The sequence below is a fragment of the Sylvia atricapilla genome, unplaced genomic scaffold (assembly GCF_009819655.1).
Source record: "Sylvia atricapilla isolate bSylAtr1 unplaced genomic scaffold, bSylAtr1.pri scaffold_78_arrow_ctg1, whole genome shotgun sequence".
Classification (NCBI taxonomy): Eukaryota; Metazoa; Chordata; class Aves; order Passeriformes; family Sylviidae; genus Sylvia; species Sylvia atricapilla.
This window is the reverse complement of record NW_027077162.1, coordinates 73,235-96,455: the sequence shown is the minus strand read 5'-3', so window position 1 is coordinate 96,455 and position 23,221 is coordinate 73,235. Positions and strand designations below refer to the sequence as shown.

The following is a 23,221-nucleotide window of genomic DNA, read 5'->3' as shown; positions in this document are numbered from 1 at the left end:
TTGTGCACAGTAACATGTGCAGTGTTACACACATACATACCTTACACAGGGCTGTGCTTACACATAATCCCACAGAGGATCTGCAGCCAGCCCCAGCAGAGAAAAAGAAACAGTGCTCCTTGGTCAGAGGTGGACTACAGAGGTCTCCATGTGCACAGTGCTGTGCACACGAGCACATCGGTAGCCGTGCACAGTGGGACGTGGACACTTACACTTGGGCACACGAGAAAACACACACGCAGCTTCACACACTGACACACGCAAACACCCCAGCACCTGTGTGTGCGCACAGAGCCGTACATACTGGCACACACAGGCACAGCATGTGCAGACTCACATACAATAGCACACACGTGCACAGAGTCACACACATTGGCACATGCGTGCACAGCAGTTCCTAGAGCCCTTCTGGAAAAGAGAGTAGTTGGACATTTACTGCTTGTTACCCTGTAGGCAATATTCCACCCTCTGTGCCTTTGGGGTGGGAGCAGACAGTGCACATTATGAGGGGAAGAGAAAGAGAAGTGTAGATAAATTTATGTGGTTTTCTCAAGGGGCACCTCTTGCCCCTTACCTGAGTGAGGAGGGTTCATGTTGTTCCCATTTTTGTGGAGGGTAGCTCACAGTTTCTTGGGGATCAGGCACACACAGCAAGGGAAGTTCTGGGCCCCTCTGCAGGGGTCAGGATGGAGAGATTAAAGTAAAAAGGACTGTTCAGTGAGAAGTCCCTTCTCTCTGATCTCTACTGGGGTTGTATAAGGATGTTTATGACTTGATGCATCCATTCCTCCTCTGACGCACACCACGGCCGGTACTGGTTGGACTGAATCTTTCTTCCTGTCCACATTATTACATGATACTGCATAACCTTATGTCTTGGTTTGGAAAGACATGTGTCTGCCAGGGAGAGCAGGGCCTCCCTCGGAATGGAGAATGCAAACACCCTCCCCCTGAAATATTATAATTTTGAAAAATTAAGGAGCTCTCAGACAAAGATATGGGGATTGGGATAACAGTTCTTTACTAGCATGTTTAGCAAGGCAAAAAAATAACAACTACCACAGCATTAATAATAGAAAGACCCTCAGCCCTGAGTCCCCCCAGACATGGGGACCCCCATTCCCATGGCATCCCATCCTGAGTGACTCCCCCTCCTCAGGACCCCCATTTCCCTGGACACCCAGCCCTGGCTCCCCAAACACCCTGAGCCCCCCACTCCTGAGACCCCCGTGTCCCACCTTGTGCCACCCAGCCTTGTCCACAGCCTGTCCTCACCCTGCCCACAGCCTGTGACCAGCTTGTGGCCACCCTGCCCCCAGCAAAGGCCACAGCCACAGTGGGGACAAGGCCTGACCTCACTTCCTTCCCCATTCATCAGAAGAGTCACCACTCAGGGGACAGATGCCCCTGACAGTGAGTGAGAGCAACCCTGGATGGCCGGGAAGGTGACACTGCTCCTGTGGAGTGAGTGCCCCGGGAACGGGCCTGACACCCCAGGGATGGGCCCTGGTGAGGGAGAGACTGGTGGGGAGGGGGTACAGGGGGCCTGTGAGGTCCCCTGAGGTCCCCAAGGCCAGCAGAGCCAGTGCACGAGGTGATCAGGGTTGTGGGGTGGCTGTGGGGACAGGAGAGTGGGGACAGGACTGGAGGGACAGGGAATGTGGGGAGAGGAGTCATGGGGCAGGTGCAGCTGTGAAGACAGGGACAGGGTGACAGGGATACAGGGACAGGGACAAGGGGACAAGCACCATGCAGAGGGGCCATGGGGACAGAGGCCGTGGGGCTGGTGGGGGTGATGTGTGCCAGCACGGGGTCCCCATGCCTGGGGTGTCCACAATGTCCCCATATTCTGCCTGAGCATTGGGTGGCTGCAGTTCCCCAATCTCCGAGACATCTGTGCCACACCAGTGTCCGTCTGGTGACAGTCCAGGGACAGTCCCCACACCCCGTGCCCCCAGACCTCTCTCCCCACAGTGCCACCCCCAACCAGCCCTGTCCCTTCTCCCTTCCAGCCCAGACTCTCGGCCTCGCTGGTGAGTCATCTGGGTATGCCATGTCCCCACCCCACTCTCGCCAGCCCCATGGTGGCCCTGGCAGGCTGGTGTCCCATCTCACCCACAGCTGCCCAGACCACCCAGCTCCTGGTGGAGCCCCCCTGGATGCTGGCAGTGGAGTGGGACCAGGTGACACTGACCTGCCAGGGCTTGGGGACCACCAGTGACACCACCTGGTACAAGGATGGGCAGCGCTGGGAGCAGAACAGAGACCATTGCCTCACTGTCACCGAGAGAGGCACCTACACGTGTGACAGACCTGGCAGTGGGCACAGCCCCACCGTGAGAGTCTTACCAGGTGAGGGGGCTTTGGGTGTTTCCAGCCTGGCACCTGTGGGACCCCAAGGGATCTGGGTGGGCTCCATTCCTTGGGTCAACCCCTGGTGTGACCAGAGGCCATCCCATGCACACAGGGACATCGCAGAGCATCCCAGTGTGGGAGAATCCTCTTTTTGGAGTCGGGGACCCCGGGTGCTCTGGGTGTGACTCAATGCGGGGTCCCCAAGAAAACAAGACCCCCTGGTGTGACAGGACCCCCCTCGCCCCACAGACTCCCTGGTGCTGCAGGTGCCGGCATGGCTGCTGGTGGAAGGGGACACGGTGACACTGCGGTGCCGGGGCTGGCAGAACATGTCGGTCACTGGGGTGCAATTCTACCATGGGGACGAGGAGGTGAGGATGTCCCTCAATGGGACCGAGCTGTCCCTGTCCCCTCTGCAGCTGAACCACAGTGGCAGCTACCACTGCCGGGGCCAGGTATACTACAGGGGATCACAGAACTGGCACAGTTCGGCGCCGGTGACAGTGACAGTGCACGGTGAGCCTCACCCCTCACAGCCTCCCTCTGTCCCCTGCCTGGGGACACTCAGCCCAATATGAGGACCCCCAGCCCTGCCTGTGGAGCCCCATTACTACCCAGACCGCCCATCCCTGCTGCAGGTCCCTCATCCATTTCCAGGTCTCTCACCCATTGACCCCCATCCCTACGTGGGCACCCCCATCTTTCCTGTAAACATTTTCTATGTCCCCTCATCACTGCTCGAGTCCCCCTCCTGATCCTCTCATCCCTCACTGGGCCACTTCATCCATCCCTGAGTCAACCCCACCCCTCTCTGATCTCCTCCCATGATCCTTGGATCCCACCATCCCCTCCCTTGGTCCCCACACCCTGCCTGGGGTACAACCCCCATCCCTCTCCAGGTGTCCCCTCCCTGAACCCCCCATCCTTCCTTTGGGTTCCTTTCCAGGCCACTCCCCAGCTCAGCACTCCCTGTTCCTCACACTGGTCCCCCTGCCTATCTCCATCTCCCGCCCCCTGTGTCCCTCACTGTTCCCTGGTGTCCCCTCTCTCACAGGGGTCCTGCTCTCAGAGGTGTCTGTGTGGGTGTAACCCCCCGGGGGACAGGTGGCACTGGGGGACTGCCTGGTGCTGAACTGCACAGTGGTCGCAGGGACAGGTCCCCTGTCCTTCACTCTGTGTTATCCACAACCAAACGCTGCTGTAGGATGCACAAAGGGGCTCCTAAAGGATGTGGCACCCCCAGAGTGGAGATGCCCCTGGTCCAAGACCCAGGCATCAACCACAGCAGAGGAGCCCTTTTCCCTCAGGGCAGGACCTCTCTCTGGATGTGCCTCCCCAGGACAGAATCCACGGCATCAGCTCAGCATAAATGGCCTCTTCCTTCTGCTGCAGCAAAGAGAAAGTGAAAATCTTTCATCCTCCACAGCCTCCCAACCACTGCCTGCACCTCCCACCTCCTTTGCCCCTTCCTGGGATCCCCCCACCGTTACCTGCTCAGGTGTTCCCTGGGATGGCTGAGCCAGGAAATGGGGGATGGGAAAAAGCCCTTGGGTGTGTGGGGCACAGACCCAGAGTCTCAACCCTGGGCTGCCCCCCTGGCCATAAGCACACTGTGGGGGCTGTGCTGGGCTCTGAGTCACCCCAAAATCTGAGGCACCCAGGGAAGGAGCTGTGACCCCTGTGCCCACCCAGTCACTGCCCATCCTGGGGACCCCCATTCCTCTGAGAACCCAACCATGGGACCCCCATTGCCTTGGTCTCTCCTCCCTGGGACCCCCATCCCAGGATTCCCATTGCCCAGGAACACCATTGCCTTGATCCCATCCCCTGGGCTGCCTCTTTTCCCAGAACCTCTCTTCCCATGGGTACTCTTTTATCCTCGTACCCCCAACCCTGGGACCCACATGCCATATCCCAAAATCCCTGGGGACCTTGTTCCCAAAGGACCTCCATCCCTGAATGTCCCCAGGAACGGAGACCCCAATTTCCCTGGACCCCCATTCTTATGGACACCCATCCTTGGTTCCCCACAACCCCTGAGCCACCCCCACTCCTGGGAACACCTTGCCCCACTGAGCCCCCAGACTATCCCATCATGTCCCCAGCCTGTCCCCTACTGTGTCTCCACCTTTCCCCCACCCTACCCCCACTAAGGGCCACCCACACGTGGGGATGAGACCTAACCTCGCTTCCTTCCTCTTCATCTGAAGAGCTGCCACACAGGGGACCGGTGGCCACAGCAGCGAGTGACAGCCAGTCCACATGGCTGGGGACACGGGGATGGCCGGGAAGGTGGCACTGCTACTTTGGGGTGAGTGCCCTGGGCACGGGCCTGACACCCCGGGGATGGGCCCTGGTGAAGGAGAGACGAGTGGGGAGGGGGCACAGGGGGGCTGTGGGGTCCCCTGAGGTCCCCGAGGCCATCAGAGTCAGTGCAATGAGGTGATCAGGGTTGTGGAGTGGCCATGGGGACTGGTGAAGTGACACAGGAATGGAGAGACCGGAATGTGGGGAGAGGAATTATGGGGCTGGTGCTGCTGAGAGGACAGGAACAGGGTGACAGGGATGAAGGTACAGGGAAAAGGGGACAAGCCCCATGCAGATGGGCCGTGGGGACACAGGCCATAGAGGTGGTGGGGGTGACCTGTGCCAGCATGGAGTCCCCATGCCAGGAGTGTCCACAATGTTCCCATATCCTGCCTGAATATAGGGTGGCTGCAGTTCCCCAGTCTCTGAGACATCTGCCCCTATACCTCTCCTTCCATGGGGCCACCCCCACCCAGCCCATGTACCTTCTCCCTTCCAGCCCAGACCCTCAGCCTCGCTGGTGAGTCCTCGGTGGATGCCATGTCCCCACCCTGCTGTCCCCAGCCCCGTGGTGGCCCTGGCAGGCTGGTGTCCCCTGTCACCCGTAGATGCCCAGACCACCCAGCTCCTGGTGGAGGCCCCCTGGACGCCGGCAGTGCTGTGGGACCGGGTGACACTGACCTGCCAGGGCTCGGGGACCACCGGTGCCACCACCTGGTACAAGGATGGGCAACAATGGTGGCCAAAGTGACCTGACAACTTCACTGTCACTGATTTTGGCACCTACATGTGTGACAGACCTGGCAGTGGACTCAGCCCCCCTGTGAGAGTCTTAACTGGTGAGGGGGGTTTGGGCGCCCCCAGCCAGGCACCTGGGGGACCCCAAGGGCTCTGGGTGGTCTTCACTCCATGCATCCCTCCCGGTATGACCAGAGCCTGTCTCCTGCACATGGGGACATCCCAGAGCATCCCAGTGTGGGAGGACGCTGTTTGTGGAATTGGGGACCTCTGTTAATTTGGGTGTGACTCAGTGGGGGGGTACCCATGAAAACGGGACCCTTAGGTGTGACAAGATCCATGTGTCCGCCAGACTGGCTGGTGCTGCAAGTGCCAAAGTGGGCGCTGCTGGAGGGGGACACGGTGACACTGCGCTGCCGATGCTGGCAGGACATGTCGGTCACTGGGGTGCAATTCTACCATGGGGATGTGGAGGTGAACAGGTCCCTCAGTGGGACCGAGCTGTCCCTGTCCCCTCTGCAGCTGAACCACAGTGGCAGCTACCGCTGCAGCGGCTGGCTGAACACTGGCGTATCACAGGAGTGGCAGGAGTCAGCGCCAGTGACAGTGACAGTGCACGGTGAGCACCCCACACCTCAGCACCCCTACAGCCCCTACCCAGGGACCCGGGGTCAAAAATTCCCCTCCCCTCTCCTTCCCAGAGCTCTTCACAGAGCTCTTCACAGCACAGTCTTGGTGCTGAAGGGTCACACCAAGCTCATTGAGGGGTCCCCCCTCAATCTCAGCTGGCTCAGCACCCCCAGTCCCCTGCAGCCTCCAGCCCCCCTCCTGCACCTCTTCTACCGGGATGGGCAGTTGGTGGGGGGCCCGCAGGTGTCCCCACAGCTCCTGGTGCCCGCCATGGGGGTCTCCCACGCGGGGAATTACATCTGAGGGGGGGCCATGTGGAAGAGCAGCACCCGGCTCTGCATCACGGTGTGCAGTGAGTGCGGGGCTGGCCAAGGGGAGCCACCACAGCCTCACCACGTCCCCTCCCCTGCCTGGTCCTCCCATTCCTGTGGCAGGTTTCCCATCCATTCCCTGGTCCATCACTAGGTCCCCCAGCCCTATGTGGGTACCCTCATGTTTCCCATAAACTTTGTCCAGATCCCCCAATCACTGCTTGAGTTCCGCTTGGTGTCCCCCCATCCTTCCCTGTTTCCCATCACCATAACTGGGTCAACCCCATCCCTCTCTGATCTCCCCCCAAGTCTTCAGGTCCCCACACACCCCCTCTGGAGTCCCCCTTCACCCCTCTCCAGGTGTCCCCTCCCTGAATCCCCCATCCTTCCTTGGAGTGCCTTTCCAAGCCTCCCCCAGCTCTGCCCCATACCTCAGTGGGATCTCCCTGCACTTTCTCTGCCCTGCACCCATGTCTCTCAATGTCCCCTGATGTCTTACTCACCCTCAGGGGTCCCACTCTCAGGGGTGTCCCTGTCAGCGCAGCCCCCCATGGGACAGGTGGCACTGGGGGACAGCATGGTGCTGAGCTGTGCAGTTGCCACAGGGACAGGTCCCCTGTCCTTCACCTGGCACCAGGGGGGCTCGGGGGCACTGCTGGGCACAGACCTCTGACAGGAGCTGCAGCATGTTAGGGACAAGGACAGCAGCCACTACCAGTGCCGGGTCAGCGATAGGGACAGTGTGGCTGCGACCCTCGCACTGAATTCACTGTACTGAGTGAGTGGGACCCACAGCATCCCCCATCCAAACCATCATCCCCTCAGCCCAACTATAGTACCACACTTTACTTTTTAAAGGCCACCACTACCACAGTCCACAGTCCTGTGAAAGCTGGGCCCACTGGTTCTGGGTGTCCTTCAATCACAGCCCCCCATATCTTCTCCATCCTCCCCTGTACCCCAGACCCACATGGAGTGTCTGCTGCTCCCTCCAGCCTCAGCCCTGTCTATTTCCCCACAGTGCCCATGGCCAATGCCACCATCACCCCCGGTCCCCTGTCACACCAGGTGCATGCAGGTGACCCTGTGAACCTGTGCTGCTCAGTGCAGGTGGGCTCAGCCCCTGTCAACTTCACCTGGCTGCACAATGGCCGGGAGGTGGCCCAGGGTCCTGTCCTGGAGCTTGGGGACGTCGATGTGGGACATTCAGACACCTACCAGTGTGTGGCCACCAACCAGCTGGGACAGGATGGGCACCGCGTGTTCTGGGCACTCAGCCCTGAGCTGGCCCTGGAGGTGACCCTTGGCTCACCCTGGGTCACAGGTGGGCTCACAAGGGGTTGTTGGGGTTTTCAGGACCCCCGGGGTTCAGGGTGACCCCGATGTGTCCCCCTCTGTCCCCAGCAGTGGCTGTGAATGTCGGCAGGACCCTCCTGTTCCTGGTCCTTCTCCTGGCTGTCATCGGGGGCTGTCACTGCTGGCAACGCTGGGGTGGGTGACGATGGGGAGGGATGCCGGTACTGGAGGGAGGGGAAGTCCCCAGAGTGGGAGCAGATCTGGGGAAGCACCCAGGGCCCCTGAGCTGGGGGAAACGGAGCCCACAGTGATCTTGGTTGGGGGTCCTGGGGGTTCTGTGGAAAATTTGGAGGGTCTTGGTTGGGCTCCAGGTCCATCCCTGGATGGGCTTTGAAAAACATTGATGTGGCACTGGAAGCTCTTGGAGGGTTTAGGGAGCTCTTGGAGGGCCATGCAGGGATGTGAGGGGATCTTTCTGGGGTCCTGAGGGAGCTTGGGACATGGCCTTCCCTGCCTGGCTTGGGGTTCTGGGGACTTAGAGGGTGGGGATACCGGGGCTGTTGGGGGCAAAGCGGAGGTGCAGAAGTTCTGGGGGGTTCAGCAGTGCTTGGAGTGTTTGGGGGGGAATCAGGGCAACAGTGGGAATTTATGGGTCTAGTGAGTGGTTATAGCTGCCGAGCTCCCAGGAAGGGTTCGGGTTCCCAGGGTCCCCACAGTCAGCCCGTCCTCTTTTCCTTGCAGCTGCCAGGAAACCCCAGGACAGGTGAGTGGGGGGCTATGGCCGGGATTCCCCTTTCCCCCTCCCCAGACACCCCTCAGACCCCACTTCCCCCTACAGGACCCCGCCAGAAGAGAGGGCAGTGCTGGACACCCACATCGTGGGTACCAAGTGGGCAGAGGGTGAGTGCAGGGGGACAGGGACACGTCATCCACAGGTGTCACCCCGCACCTAGATCCCCACAACCAGTGTCACTCTCAGGGCCCCCATGAGTGTGCCCTGGCCCTGCCCCACCTAAAGATCCACAAGTGACCAACGCAGAGCTTTCGGCACCTTGCAAGTGACAGCAGGACCCCCATGACACGTTTGAGAGCATGCTGTGACACTGGGGGACACTGGCAGTACTAGGGGGCATCGATTTCCTTCAGTGGTCCCTTCTTCCTCTTCCTTGCATCCCACAAGACTCCTCATTCTGCCACCTCGTGTCTGGCTGGGCACCCAATCCTTTTTCCCACTTACTGTACCTGAAATTCAGCCATTTGATTAAACTCTGAGAAACAAGGCTCACTCTTTAATATTTTCATATGTTTAATATGGGATAAATGGGAGAGGAAACCGAGGTGCTGGGTCCTTGGAACCTGCCAGAGGCATACGGTTAGGTATAAGAATTCTTCTTATGTACCTTTTCATTGTATTACTGAAATACATACTGAAGATAATATATATTTGAAACATTCTTTGGGTTTACATGTTCCAGGAATTCTTTTGCTTGGTTTACCCTTGCCACATTGTCTTACAGTACATGTCTGTGCTGGTTTTGCATTGATTGAAGAAAACCTGTGGCAAAACCAATCAGTCATTAACTTTGAATATTGACAACCTGCAGAACCAGTTCAAGAGCTAGGTACGCCTCTGTGGCCACACAGGCTCAAATGAGAAGAACCCCGGGACAAGCTCCCTTCTGTCCCTGCCTGGGCAGAGGTCCCCAGGTGGCGTGGGCTCGGCCGCTGCTGTCGCCTTGGCAGGGCCGGGCCCGGCGGCTCCCGGGCAGGGCAGGGGAGGAGAGAATGCCCCGTCCCGGCCGGATCAGCCTCCAGCGGCTGCTGACACGGTGCCGCTCAAGCCGCCCCCATGGCGGCCCCGGGAGGCCTCACAGGGCCGGGCCGGGCCCCAGCGCTGCCGGGCACAGGAACGGGGGGAACCCCCAGCGCGGCTCGGGAAGAATTCTTTACAAGGAACAGCTCCAGCCGCCGGCACCAAGAGCCCTTGTGGAGGGAGAGGCGCCAGCAGCTGGAGAGATCTTGTGGCCAAGAGCAGGGGCAGCTCTGCAGCCATGCAGAGTGGCCCCACAGCTGAAAATGGAATGCAGCCAGAGCCCCTGAGATCCTGGCCCAGCCCTGGCACGGCCTGAATTTACCTCCTTGGACACTGCCCGGGGGAACCATCACAGCCTCTGCAGAGCTGCAAGAGCCTTTCTTTGCACAGGTAAAACTTGCAAAACATTAAATCCTTTCTTAAGTGAGACAAAAGGACAGAGTGAAACCAGGAAGAGAGACAACATGAAGATATCAAAGTCAGTGAAGGAGGAGCTGAATCTTAGATGGCAAGACAACAAGAAGATGCCTTGGTTTTAGGCTGAACTTCTTTTGTAAGCCATGGCAGTGGACTGTGATGTACTAGAATATCTGTCGAAGTGGTGCAAGGCATGGATGGGGAGATGAGAGTTTTCAAATTGTAGATCTGAGCAAAGGTATTTGTGGTAAACTAAGTAAATATTGAAGTAGTTGTGATCCTATGAGAAGCTAGAACAGAGAGAGAGAGATATGAGATGAAGAGGAAGGTCTGCCCCTAGAAAGAGAAAAGCTCTCTGTTTCTAGAGAGGAAGAAAACCTTTGCTTTTGAACGGTTCCTCTTTAAAATAGTACCTCATGAGTTTACGTGGCCCATGACGCAGCTGTGGGAAGGCTGTGTGATATGGGAGGGACTTCACAAATGCAGATTCCCCGGCAGCTGCTTTTGTGAGAACTAAAAATCCACAAGAGAACTGTTCTTTCTTGTGGGGAAGTTTCCATGGCAGACCAAAAGAGACTTCTCTCTCTAAAAGAAACTGATGAAAGACTACTTTATAGGTAGTAAAGTGAGCAAGGGTTCCAAGTTTTGTCTGTATACTTGGTTTGTGAGAAGGCAAAGGAAAGTTGTGGTGGAGCTGAGGTGTTTTGAAGGTTTTATTCTGATTGCTATTAATTTTGATTTGTCTCTTGTGGTTTTGGTAATTAATCTCTTTATATATATTCTTTAAAGTTTACAGTCCACTTTGCTTTACTCCTGTTTGTACCTCACAGCAGAAAAAGAGTAAATAATTCTACTGTGCACTCGAACCATTACACCCTCAATTTCACAATAGCACAAGCCCCAGTTCTTGCCTTCAAGATTCTGGGGAGCAGCTGAGCAGGGAATGGGTCTGGGGGCATCAGGGGTGAGGGGAATGTAGGGAGGGCTGGGAGGCTGTGGGGGACGGGAGTGTCCAGCTGTGCCCTCCCAACACTTTCACTTTCTCTCTCCTGCAGCACAAGGAAGAGGCCGTTTGCGCCGAGTGTCACATGGAGAGCGCGATCTGTCCTGGTGGGCACATCCAGGGGGGTCCTGTCCTGGGGGGGACACATGCTGGCCAAGGGGGTTCTGTCCTGGGGGATGGCAGCTCCTGGAGGGGTCCAGACTTCTCCATTCTCACTCATCCCCTGCAGGATCTGAGCCAGCAAGAGCAGCTGGGGAATGGAGCCCCAGGCAGGAAGGAGTTCTTCCTTGTGCTGCAGGAAAGAGAAAGTGAAAATCTTTCATCTTCCACAGACCCCCAACCACTGCCTGCACCTCCCACCTCCTTTGCCCCTTCCTGGGATCCCCCCACCGTTACCTGCTCAGGTGTTCCCTGGGATGGCTGAGCCAGGAAATGGGGGCATGGGAAAAAGCCCCGGGGTGTGTGGGGCACAGACCCAGAGCCTCAACCCTGGGCTGACCCCTGGCCGTGAGCACATGTGGGGGCTGTGCTGGGCTCTGAGTCACCCAAAATCTGAGGCACCCAGGAAAAGAGCAGTGACCCCTGTGCCCATCCAACCACTGCCCATCCCTGGGACCCCCATTCCTCTGGGAACCCAACCATGGGACCCCCATTCCCTGGGTCTCTCCTCTCTGGGACCCATCCCCGGACTCCCATTGCCCATGATCACCATTGAGTTGATCCCATCCCTTGGGCTGCTTCTTCCCTAAGAACCCAAATTTTCCAGAGTCCCCATTTTTGTTGTGCACCACAACCCTGGGATCCACATCACATGATCTGAAATCCCTGGGGACCGTGTTCCCAAAGGACCTCCATCCCCGAATGCCACCAGGCATGGAGACACCAATTCCTCTGGACCCCCATTGTCCTGGACACCTATCCTTGGTTCCTCATATGCCCTGAGATCCCTCAGTCCGAGGAACGCCATCCGCCACTGAGCCCCCAGACTATCCCATCATGTCCCCAGCCCGTCCCCTACTGCAGTATACGTTGTTCTTCAGGGCACTGTCCAAGTTGAGCACAGCCCTTTTGTTCAGCAGACACACAGGCAGGGGCTTCTTGGAGCGCTGCCCTGGCACCCATCCTTTGGAGTAGGGGATTGCAGGTGAGATATTAATTTTAAAGAATTAAGGACTTTAGTTAAACTAGATATTGCTGATGTAGACTTCTCTTTACATTTTAAAGAATAAAGGACTTTAGTTAAACTAGATATTGCTGATGTAGACTTCCCCTTACAAAACAGACATTGTTGAGGTAAACTTCCCTTTTTTTTAAACATAAGCTGGATTTAAGGAACTGATAAATCAGGAGACCTGTCAACTTAATCAATAGACTCCAAGAACACAATGTGATCATAAATCAGATAGTCTTGAGAAAACAGGATCCAGGTGTCACCAACACTAAAAGGTTAAAAAGGCAAAGTGAGGAAGACGCATCTTACTTCATCATTTTGAGACCCCACCCCATAAGAAGGACCACCAACCCATTTCAAAGAACAAACTACGCATGCTTAATTGCTTTTTGGCTAATTACCATACGAAGCGGGGAATGGGATGGACCAGAGTCATAAATATGCATTTGTGTTTTGGGTATTCAACACTTTTGGACATAAAAAGACCCTGTGATCATCTGTAAATTGCGGTGTGTATTTGGGAGCTATCCCACACGCTGCCCGGCATCGTAATAAACATCCACTTTCTAACTTCAAACTGTTAAAGAGTCTTTGTCTGTCATAGTTGGATATTGGTATTAGATCAATATCCATATTTTTTTAACAAATCACAGGGAAAAAGAAGAGAAGCCCATCAACTACTGGAGAGGAACAGTCACTGACAGGAACCAGTGGGTTAAGAAATGTGAGGGGAAAACAGGAAGAAAACATGAAGTGGCAAGTGCGAGAAATAAGAGTGAAAAAAGGAAAGAATGTGAGGGAAGAAAAGGGTAGGAAACCTGAGTGGGAAAAGGGTGAGAAAACTGAGGGGAAAATGGTGAAAAATGTGAGTGAAAATAGGAGAGGAAGATGAGAGGAGGAAAAGGCAGGAAATACGATGGGAAAACTCTAAGAAACATGAGCAGGAAAGGCTGAAAAACATAGAGAGGGAAAATGGAGGGAAACTGTGAGGGGAAGAGAGTGAGAAACTTTACTGGCAAAGAGAGAGAAACAGGCAGCAAATGTGAGGGGAACATTGTGAGAATCCTGAGGGGAAAAGAGTGAGAAACCAGAGGGCAGAAAAAGGTAGAAAACATGAAGGGAGAAAAAAAGGGTGGGACGTTTGATGGGAAAAGTGGCACAAAACAGGAGTGGAAAAATTGGCACAAAATGTGACAGGAAAAGTATAAGGAACATGAGAAGGATAGAATGATAAACGTGAGGGGAAATGTGTGAGAAATGTGAGAGGGAAAGGGTGAGAAACATGAGGGCAAAAGTGAGAAACATGAGAAGTTGCAGAAAAATGACTGGGGAAAGGAGAGAAACATGAAAGGAGAAAACGCCAGGATAAGTGAGGGGAATATGATGAGAAACATGAGGGAAGAAAAAGCAGAATACAGTGGGAAGGTGGGGAAATGTGAGAGGTCAAGTGTGAGGAAAGGGAGCTGAAAAGGATGGGGAAAATGAATAAAAGTTGGGAGGCAAACATGAGAGAAAAACTGTGAGACTCCAGAGGGGGAAGGGGTGGAAATGTGAGAGGGAAAAGAGCAGGAAATGTGAAGAGAGAAAAGGAGAGAAGGCAGTATTGGCATAACAGCTGAAATAATTCCTAACACATTCCCCCATGCATTTGCCCATTTATTGCACAAGCCCAGGGCTTCTCTGTCTGTCCGTCTCCCCTCTGCCTGGATTCCTGTGTGGAAGCAGTACAAGTGCAGGATGTGCCCAGCAGCAGGAGCTGCTCCAGGCTGGGAAGGCGCCAGGTGGTGCTGATTTCCAGAGGCTCCTGTGTCCCAGGGGAGGCCAAGGCAGGAGTGGGTGGAAAGGTGCTGGGGCTGCTGCTCCTCTGTGCCAGAGAGCCCTGGCTGGGCAGGGCACGGCGCCCACTGCACCGCGGGCTCTTTCTCCTGCCACAGCTGGGCACACCTGGACACAAACCATGATGACTTGTGGGGAAACCAAGGGCTTTGTGGAGGCTGCACTGCTCTGCACACACCCGGGCCACCTGCAGCACAGAGCTTTGGCCCCCAGAAAGGGAAACCCGAGGGAAACAGCTGGAAAAGGTTTCATTCTCACCTGTCAATACAAGTGACTGAAATGAAAGTTACCAAGCAGGGCCTGATCCCTGGTGCCAGGTGAGTGTGAGAAAGGAGACATGACTTTATTTCAGTGCTGGGTGTGTGGGGAATTACCTTCCTAACACTTGCCCATTCAGAAATCTCACCTACTCATTTGTAACCATGGAAATAAGACCTACTCATTGCTTTGTTGGAACTTACAGGCTAAACTAAATTCCCTCAAATTAGTTGACATATTGAAATCACTTCTCAGAAGTTACTGACAGGAGAGCAGGGCTCTCTTGAGGGTCTCTGGTGGTCATTTGGGGAACATCCCATTCCTCCAATTCTCCTCTGATGTTCAAGAGCCACCTACAACCACTCTCTTCCCCTTGAATGCCTTCCAGCTACCTTCTTAGGAGGACTACTCTGTTCTCAAGGCTAAAGTAGCCACTTGCACTTGTTAATCACTGCACTGAGGGAATAGAGAGCTCAACACTGTTAATGCAAAGGGAATTCATGATCTGTTACAGTTCAACACTTTCTCAACACCTTCCTTCTCTGGGAATTGCTCACAAGCATTTCCTCAATGCACCTTGAAAATGTTTTTGCTGACTGAAGCCACAATGTGTCTTTCTTTCAGCAATTCAGTAAGAAAACACAAATTGCCTCCTGAAACCCTTTTGCTCTCTCCAAATCAGTTCACTGCTCAAGCACATGCCACAGGTTCATCCCCGATTCCCTCAGTGAGACAGGATGTAACACTTGGCTGAAGCTGAAAGATTATTAGAAAAAAGAATGAAAGTTGTTGGTCCTGGGTATTGTTATTTAGGGTTTGTATTTGTTCTAGTTAATTTGTTGGGTGTTGCTGTGAGCTGGGAGAGGGGGCAAGTTGAAGACCAGACCAAAAGGGAAGTAAGATAAGAGGGGAGGTGACAGACAAGGAGATGATGGGGAGAGAATTTAAGTTCCCTAGAACCCAGCCAAAGGGAAAGGGGACACGGTTTGCCCTGGGCTGGGCAAGGCAATAAAAAGCAGCATTCTGTGGGAGTGTGTGTTGTGTGTGTTTGGCTCTGGGGAGGGTGAGATACACACCCAGCTCAGGTGAATCCTTCCTAAGAAACAGCTCTCTTTGCTTTGATGACTTTTTCCCCCTTTCAATGTCATCCAAGAGTTGGCTCCTTTCTAACACCTCTCTCCCAGCAGCTCAGGGCTGTATTGCACAGTGCTGGCTGTGTGCCAGACAGCACAAAGCTGGCCTGGTGCCCCTGAATATTTCTGCAGGACACTCTGCATTTCCCCCATTTGCTGTGGCTCAGAGCAGAACTCCAGCACTGCAGGCGCTTCCTCCCAGAGCTGAGTGAGGCCCTGGCGCCTGCAGATGTGAGCTGAGGAGCTGTCCCTGCCTCCCGCTGGCCTCGGCTCCCCCGGCAGGAGCGCCGTGCCTGAAGGACGCTGCCCTGTGCTGGAGCCTGCGGAGCAGCCCGGCTCCCTGCCCTGTGCCCAGAGCGCTGCCCACACTGCTCACCTTGGCCAGGAGTTACAGGGCAGCCGGCACAAGGCTGGGGATCCTCGGCCAGGCCTGCAGCCCTCGGCTGTGCTTTGCCTTTCTCTCCTCCTGGGCAGGCTCCGGACGGCCAAAGGCACCAGTCTGTGCTGTGCCCAGCACGGCGACGCTTCCCCTCGGGAGCAGCCGGCTGCCAGCTGGGCTCCGAGAGCGCAGCATTCGCCCGGGGCCACCCAGAGGCACCCAGGGCCGGGCTGCTGCCTCTTGCAGCTCCAAGGGCCTCGCTGCAGCTGCCTCTGCCCAGGCTCAGGCTGCTGCGGGCTCTGCCGGGGCTCTGCCGGGGCTCCAGCCTGGGCAAGGCGGGGCCGGGGCTCAGCCCGCAGCCGCTGACAGCTCTGCACCAGCTCTGCGCCTTGCCGAGCAGCCTCCCTGACCTTTCTGCTTTCCCACTGCGGCAAAACTCCCCTCCGGACAGAGACACTGCGCTTAGGGGTACAAATGCAAGTGGCAGGAACCCAAATGCTCTCGAGTCACAGCTCAAGGCCTGCATCTGCACAGGGTATTTGGGCTGCCCCACTCGTCCTTTGGTTCTGCCTGCAAATGCCACTGCCCTTTCTGCCTCAAACACAAGTGCCACAGCTGGGTAAAACCCAGCCAGTGGGCCATATGCCAAAGGCACTGTGGTCTGGAGAGGATGACTGAAGAAGACCTTCCCCACTTTCCAATCATACCAGAGAAGCCATCAACATCACCTTCCACCTCTAAGAAAAAATGGACAGTTCAGAAGGAAATGTTGAGCTTTCTCAGAGGCTCAGAAGGAGGGGAATCTTTGAAAGGAGTTGGGGTTTCAAAACTTTTTTTTTATTTACAATCTGAAGCTACAATACTGAGCTACAATCCTATGCTACAATCCCACTCTAAAATCCTAATTACAGTCCTACTCTACAATCCTCTAAACTGGTGATGGACAAAATAGTTCTAAAGTGGTCGTCTCATTCTTCTATGCTCCTTCCACTCCTTCAGTGAAACAATCAGTGGCACCAGGCTGGCTTTAGGCTTGGCTGATGTTACAAATGGATGCTGCGCAGAAGAAAAAAAAACAACAATGAGCCATTACTTTCCAAGCCTCAAAGGCTCTTAGCCTTTTTTAAATGAAAAGGGGATTGACTCTAAAAAGTAGGTCTAAGGAGAAACAGTGTGGCAACAGTGGCACGGTTTGCTGCAAGAGCTGCCAAGTGCCCCAGGCCCGGAAATATTTCAGGTCTGAGCATCCTGATCTCTTTCAAGATGTCCCTGCTCATTGCAGGGCACTTGGACCAGATGACCTTTACAGGTCCCTGCCAGCCCAGCCCAGTCGAGGATTCCTGACTGTTTTCATTTGAGCAGCACCAAGAGTGGAGGTGAGGAGGAGGGGAGCTCATCTGATGCCTTGCACTTGAGTGCAGGAGGAGCCCATCCCTGGGACACTGTTTCCCCTGCAGCCCCTGGGCATTTTACCTGCAGCAGCTCCTTGGCAGACCAGCGCCGCGCCTCGTCTGTCTGCAGGCAGCAGCTCAGGAAGTCACGCAGCCAAGGGGAGAGGAGCTTGGGCTGCCGCAGCTCTGGGATCCCTTTTGTGGCTATCAGGAGTTGAGCCTGGAGAAAAAGGAACGTCTTGGGATGAAAATGCCTGTTTGGGCACACAGGAAGCACCTGCAGCTCTGTCACTCAGCAGACTGCAAATTTCAGTCACAGCAAAAGGAAAATTGTTGTGGTCAAATCAGAAGAAGGAGAAATGCCATCCCTATTGTAGCCTCTCTGCTCATCTGGACACTCAAGTCAATGCATTAATGGTATGTGCCCATCCTAGAAAGTGCCAGGAAACAAAGGGGTGGCTTTGGCAGGCTCTCCACATGGCCAGGCTTCATGGAGACATGGTGACATGGAGAAAGTGGCTTGGGTTAGGAAAGAAAGATGGTCACTGAGTGTTTCAGCACCACTGCACAAGAAGCACAAGAGACTCGGTGGCCTTCACACCCTCATGTCCAGGTTTCAGGCAAGTTTCCCTGTGAGAAGAATGGGGGTGCACTTCTTCTCTCCAAACCACTGGTTTAGAGACCTTGCTGAGTTTGGGTTTCTTTCCTTCATTTCAGGAAAGACAATACCAGTTCTAAGATTCTTGTTTCCTGTTCTTAGGGCCATCTACACAGCCAAAAGAGCTGGAAAGACTTCTAAGCCAAAGCAAAATGTTGCTTGAGAATGGAGATTTGTGTGGGGTAAGGCTTGAGTTCCCCCACTGATGCAGCCTAGCAGCAGATGCTGATGTGCTGCAGGGACATTTTCAGAAAGGGACTGTGGGGGAAGTAGTTCCAGCAGCTGGCAATGGGATTTTATCCAATAGCACACAGAACGTGGGATAGGTGAGAAAAACAGCGGCATCAGAGAGTATTTACACCTTACTGAGAGAGAACTTTCATTCCTGTAAGGAACTTCTCGTTCCACCATTTCGATGCCCACAATTCCCAAGGACCATATGTCCACTTTGGGGCCATATGGTCGACCTTCTGCCACTTCAGGCGCCATCCACCAAGCAGTCCCGATCACCGAGCTCCGTCTACTCTGCTCAGGGGTGAGTTGAGCAGAGAAGCCAAAATCAGCTGGGGAGAAAGCAAGAGACTGTTTTTATTTGAATCCTGTGCAATTAGGAAAGCAAGCAAAAGAATTTCCCAGTAGAAGTTTGAGAGTGTGCTGTTTGTTATAAATCAATTTATCTTTGCAATTTCGGGTGTAGGGTTTGGGTTCAGGTGTTTTCGTTTGGGGTGTACAGTTTGGGTTGGGGCTTTCTTATTCCGGTTGTGCTGTCTGGGGAGGAGCAAGGTGTATGGGCATCTGATGGGCGATGCTGCAGAGTGGGAAGGGGAGAACAGAGGGAAAGGGGCACCCTGAGGACTCCTCCTGATGGACAGATTTGGTGGCCAATCATCTCCTGAGTCCGGGCTATGGTAACAACGAATCACACAATGCCCCGTGAGGCAGGAGGCGGACCCCGGACATGAGCCAATCCAGAGCCTGGAAGCAGGGAAAAATTGGCCAATGGACAGTAACCTCCAAGGGGGAACCAATGGGAAGGAGGAATGGCAATATAAAAGGAGGTGCTGAGGGGAATCTTGGTCCCCTGTCCAGCTGACTGTGGTAAGAGGTGTACCTCTGCCTCCGTGAGAAGGAGAAGGGCTACTCCCCCCTCCTAGCTCCCCGGATTTTTCTGTAATTGGCTGCTTATTAGGGTTTAAAAACCCTTTAATAAGGGTTTAATAACCCTTATTAAACCAGTTAACCCAGTTCAACGGTGACTGGACAACATATTCATTACACTGTTGAATCTCCTGGACAATTGTCCCTGCTCTCTTTCCTCAGGACTTTAGCCAAGGAAATATGGCATTGGCAGCTTCCAAAATCCCCACATTTTTTACACTGCCTCCAGCAGTGGCTTTTGTTCCCCTGAAGCTTTAGACTTGTAGCTCCCTCCCTCTGGAGGAGACACACACAGAGCAATGTCCACTGTGGACTGCTTGTTCCTTGCCATAGCTCTGTGCACGTTGTAACCGTGTGGTCAGCTCACAGCAGGGCTCCCTGCACTGCCACCAGCACCATTCTGGGGGCTGCCAGTCACTCAGAAGCAGCCCCACACCCCTCATATCCCTGGAATGCTGCACCTGGCCAAGAATATACTGACCCAGCTTGACAGAGCCATCAGTTTTGAGTAGGATGTTGAGGCTCTTCACATCTCGGTGCATCACATGGTTGGAGTGGAGAAAATCCAGTCCTTTCAGGCACTGAGAAACCAGAAACAGGAGGGCAAAAATCAGTGATGTGACTTCATCACACAAGGAAAGAAACAGGTCTCAAAGATTCCCCTCTCCAGGGGAATGGGAGTAATGGCAGAGCACAGTGCTATTGAGGGGAAGAGCTTGCTGCTCCAACACTAGCAGAGCAGCACCTTTGTAAAGAAAGGCATGTCAGCTTTTCAAGGAGCACCAGGAACTGCTGGTGTAGACTTTCCCCTGCAAACCAGCCGGAATGACTGCTGCTGCAGTGGATGTGCTCAGAGGTAAAGAGCATTTTGGCTGCACTGCTAACCTTTTCAGCTGAGGACTGAGAGAAATGAGTCTCTCTCTTTCCTTTGCTGTTCCTTTCAAATGCTGCCACCACCACCTTTGCTTTTACAGGCAAGGCATGCAGTGCAGACAGGCAAAAGTTTAGAGAGGTGAGATGGAAAATAGCAAATACAAGAGCCAGAGTGAGAATGCAACACAGGAGATAAGAGGATCGGAATAGAGTCCAGTGGGTGCAGGGGCACTGACAGGCAGTTCACTTGAGATGCTCTTGCTTGCCCAGAGCATTCCAGTGACACAGGAACAAAGCCTGGCACATGGAATCACTCCTGTTCTGAGCCCCTTTCCCAGACAATCCTGCCCAAGCCCTCAGAAGCACAGCTGGGATCCCTGACCTCTCGACTGACGCTTGCAACGTGGTCTTCTGACATGCGAACCTCAGTGATGACATCATTCAGAGTGCCTCCATCCATGTACTCCATCACCAGCCAGATTTCCTCATGCACAAGGTAGCTGAAAGAAGGAAACAAGGCCATGCAGGTGAACATGCATGGCTACATTGGTTTTTTACTTGATTCTTCTTTCTGTGCCCCTTTGTGATAAGGACAGAATGAAAGGAATAGACATTCCCTCAAGGCTGTGCATTTATTGCAGTCTGTGCAGTCTCAAGGAGAACGGCACATGTGTGAAAAAGGAGATGTCTTAGATGGCCAGCAAGAGAAAAGTGCGCTTTAGTAACAGCCAAGATTAAGAACCTGTCACGTGTGGTATTTCTGGAAACAAGCCCCTAGTGTTCCTGGCATGGACAGCCATGGAAAAGAGGGGCAACAATCCAAGAGAAATCCTCTCCAGGATGCTTCATCAGCATTGAAGAAACTTTAAAAAATCAATCCTGAAACAACATGGAGGCAGTGAACTTACAGGGTATTGACTTAGTATGGTAGGATTGACCCAGGTTTTTGGACAATTTTCCAACTGTGTGTTTGAAAGACAGGGAAGAGTCATGCAGACAAAATGCACTCTCTTCCCATTATTGGAGGTGAGTAGAGAAATAATAATTGACCAATAATTAACAGCTCTATTTTCTGCCAGTGTCCAAAGTGGCTTTTTTAGTTTTGCATGCTTTTAGTATGGAAACAAATATTTGTGGGATAAGACCATGACTGCTCACCTGTCTAAATAATTCACAACACGGGCATTTGGATTCCTCTTCAGGACTGTGATTTCATTAATGGTTAATTGCTTCCTCCTCAGTCCTTGAAGATTGATTTTCTTGATGGCCACCTAGAACGACATTGAAAATCAGTAACTTTAGAAGTTGGTGGCATGACACCACAACACACATGGGACAAGTGATTTTGCAATGACACAGGTGAGCCGTGCCAAAGTGCCTTGTGATTAGACAGGGGAGTCATTAGGAACTGACATTCCAACAGCTCATTTCTCTGCTCCTTTGGGGGCCAATTACAGGACACCAGGCCACTGACGTTTTGCCTTGTCCACTTGTTAGCAACCGTGTCTCAGCTATCACCCACAAAGCTGTGTGCACACTCTCTGTTTCTCTCTCTGTACTTCAGAAGAAGTAATGCGTGCCTTGGTACTCTGTGGATACATCCTGGGCTATAGGCAGGGCTTGCGGCTTTTAGGGACACCTTGCAGATCTCTCCCTACATGCAGTTCCCAAGTGCAGCACAGCACGTGGCTAAGGAACTGCCAGGAACATTCAGATGTATTTGCTGGCAGCCAGAAATGAGCATTCAGGACTCTGAAGCTGTATCCCCAGAGAGCAGTGAGATGCTCTCAGGCACCACCTTTGTTTGAGCAATTGAGAGCCAGGGAGAGTGTCCTTCTTTGAAAGGAACCGCTGCCCTCCTTGCCTTCCTCCTGGCAGCTGAGCAGGACAAAGAGTATCCCAAATGCAGTTGGCAGGCTGGCACCAGGCTGTGCCTCTTGTGCCTTTGCAGCAAAGCTCTGCCCACAGCTGCAGCCACAGCTGACACCAGAGAGGAAAGCCCTGGAGAGCAGCAGAGTTGTCATTTACCTCTCTTCCTGTGGCAGTGTCGACTGCTTTACAAACATCTCCAAAAGTCCTAGAAACAAAAGAGCAGCAAAGAAAGGAGAAGCCATTTAGGTCTTGGACTGAAAGCCAGCTCAGACTGGAGATCTCTGCTGGAAATGCCTCAAACCTGCAGGATGCAGGAGGGGTCTGCCTGAAAGGAGATGATGTGTTTTCCTGTCCAGTGCATGGGCACTGGGCCTGTTCCTGAAGCACTGGGGTTTAGTGCCTCAGCTCAAAAGGCCAGGTGATTCTTTCATCTTGGAATTCAGTTTCTAAACTAGGAGGTTTTTATCCTGACCATAGACTATTTACTTCAGCCAACTCTTAGGAAGAATTGTTCCTGAGAAGTGTTATCTCACTGCTATGCTAGGGGGTGGGTGGCTGTGTCTGGTAATGAAATGGAAGTGTCTTTGACAGTGCCTTCTGACTACGCTTACAAATGCTGGCCAGTTCTGAGAGATGGGGCAGACTAACACCAGCATCTGAATATGTTTGCAGCTTGCCTGACTTGATAGATGTTCCAGCAGCAAATCACCTGCCCCATGATTATGTAGAAGTAACTGTGGTTGGACTCACCCTCTGCCAAGATTTTCCAGTTCAGTGTATTTCCTCAGGGGATTTTCCATGCTCGCCATTTTCCCTGAGGGAAACAAAATGCAAGATGCTCCCTTGAAAGCAGAGGCCCCACCCTCCAAGAGATACAACCCCAGTCTGGGGCTCTGAGTCCTTTGTGGTCAGCTGGGTAACAACAACAACAATGACCGCAACAAGGCAGGCAGCTCTGCAGTACAAATGGCCATCACAGACACTGATTTTCTACAGTCCTGTGAAGAAATCTCTTGACAGAAAACAAAGCACAGGGAGATGCATTCCCGGGAGAGGAGGGCATCTTCTCTGCCTTGCAGCAGTTTGCCAAAAGAATGCCTTTCCCTTTGTAAAGCAAAGCAGCTCATGCTATAACCAATCCCAAGGGGGCCTTCAGCATCATTTGGTCCAGCTCTGCTGACACGTGCACACAATACACTGTCCCTCAGAGAAGAAAGACACAAGACGTACTCAGGAGCTCCAGGGAGTTGTCCTCCATCTTCTGTTGCTGGGCAGCAGCTGTGTCAGGGCTGGAGCTGAACAAACTGCCCGGGCTCCACTTCTTAGCTGGACCAGCAAAGGCTCCTTTAGGTGACACTGCTGCTGCAGGTTCAACAGAAGAGCCTGTGGAATTCTGACACAACAAAGGAGTTGGTGTCAGAAAAGTGGCTGGCAGAGATTAGCCCCAGATCCTCTTTCAAATGCAAGGCCTTAGGAAGGTGCTGTCAGCCACATGCAGGGCTCTGCCATGGGTTTGTTCTGATGGTCACTTCTCCAACTGGATGGGTCAAGCCCAAAGGCTGGTTTTACTCAAGTTCATGGCCAGATTAATTTTCCGTTTTCTCCAAAATTATTTTGCATGG

At 53.7% G+C, this 23,221-nt stretch overlaps 2 protein-coding genes, 1 long non-coding RNA gene and 1 pseudogene across 3 annotated transcripts; 3 read left to right on the top strand and 1 right to left on the bottom strand.

Annotated features, from left to right (window-relative positions):
• The first annotated feature begins 2,028 nt into the window (after positions 1-2,028).
• LOC136375046 (low affinity immunoglobulin gamma Fc region receptor II-like) lies at positions 2,029-3,218 on the top strand. The gene is made up of 2 exons (XM_066340397.1): positions 2,029-2,352; positions 2,605-3,218. Exons 1-2 carry the CDS (start codon positions 2,049-2,051, stop codon positions 2,931-2,933), a joined length of 633 nt encoding a protein of 210 aa, XP_066196494.1. The 5' UTR covers positions 2,029-2,048; the 3' UTR covers positions 2,934-3,218.
• Positions 3,219-3,888: 670 nt separating this feature from the next.
• LOC136375033 (Fc receptor-like protein 4) lies at positions 3,889-8,699 on the top strand (annotated as a pseudogene).
• Positions 8,700-11,892: 3,193 nt separating this feature from the next.
• LOC136375048 (uncharacterized) lies at positions 11,893-13,118 on the top strand. The gene is made up of 2 exons (XR_010746031.1): positions 11,893-12,014; positions 12,695-13,118. It is a non-coding gene; the product is annotated as an uncharacterized lncRNA (long non-coding RNA).
• A 3,483-nt stretch (positions 13,119-16,601) lies between these two features.
• LOC136375047 (serine/threonine-protein kinase PAK 3-like) lies at positions 16,602-22,399 on the bottom strand. Its single transcript, XM_066340399.1, has 8 exons — positions 22,350-22,399; positions 21,756-21,900; positions 20,886-20,998; positions 20,110-20,227; positions 19,336-19,435; positions 18,063-18,259; positions 17,121-17,258; positions 16,602-16,703 (listed from the first exon to the last, which is right to left on the bottom strand). Exons 1-8 carry the CDS (start codon positions 22,397-22,399, stop codon positions 16,602-16,604), a joined length of 963 nt encoding a protein of 320 aa, XP_066196496.1.
• Positions 22,400-23,221: the final 822 nt, after the last annotated feature.

Bases quoted from the DNA above. Each gene is read 5' to 3' on its own strand.
- LOC136375047 (XM_066340399.1), bottom strand. From the start codon at position 22,399: ATGGAAAATCCCCTGAGGAAATACACTGAACTGGAAAATCTTGGCAGA. The intron at 20,999-21,755 runs GTAAATGACAAC...ATGTCGTTCTAG, and splicing joins ACACTGCCACAGGAAGAGAG to GTGGCCATCAAGAAAATCAA. The intron at 19,436-20,109 runs GTCAGGGATCCC...CTGGTTTCTCAG, and splicing joins TTGCAAGCGTCAGTCGAGAG to TGCCTGAAAGGACTGGATTT.
- LOC136375046 (XM_066340397.1), top strand. From the start codon at position 2,049: ATGCCATGTCCCCACCCCACTCTCGCCAGCCCCATGGTGGCCCTGGCA. The intron at 2,353-2,604 runs GTGAGGGGGCTT...CTCGCCCCACAG, and splicing joins CACCGTGAGAGTCTTACCAG to ACTCCCTGGTGCTGCAGGTG.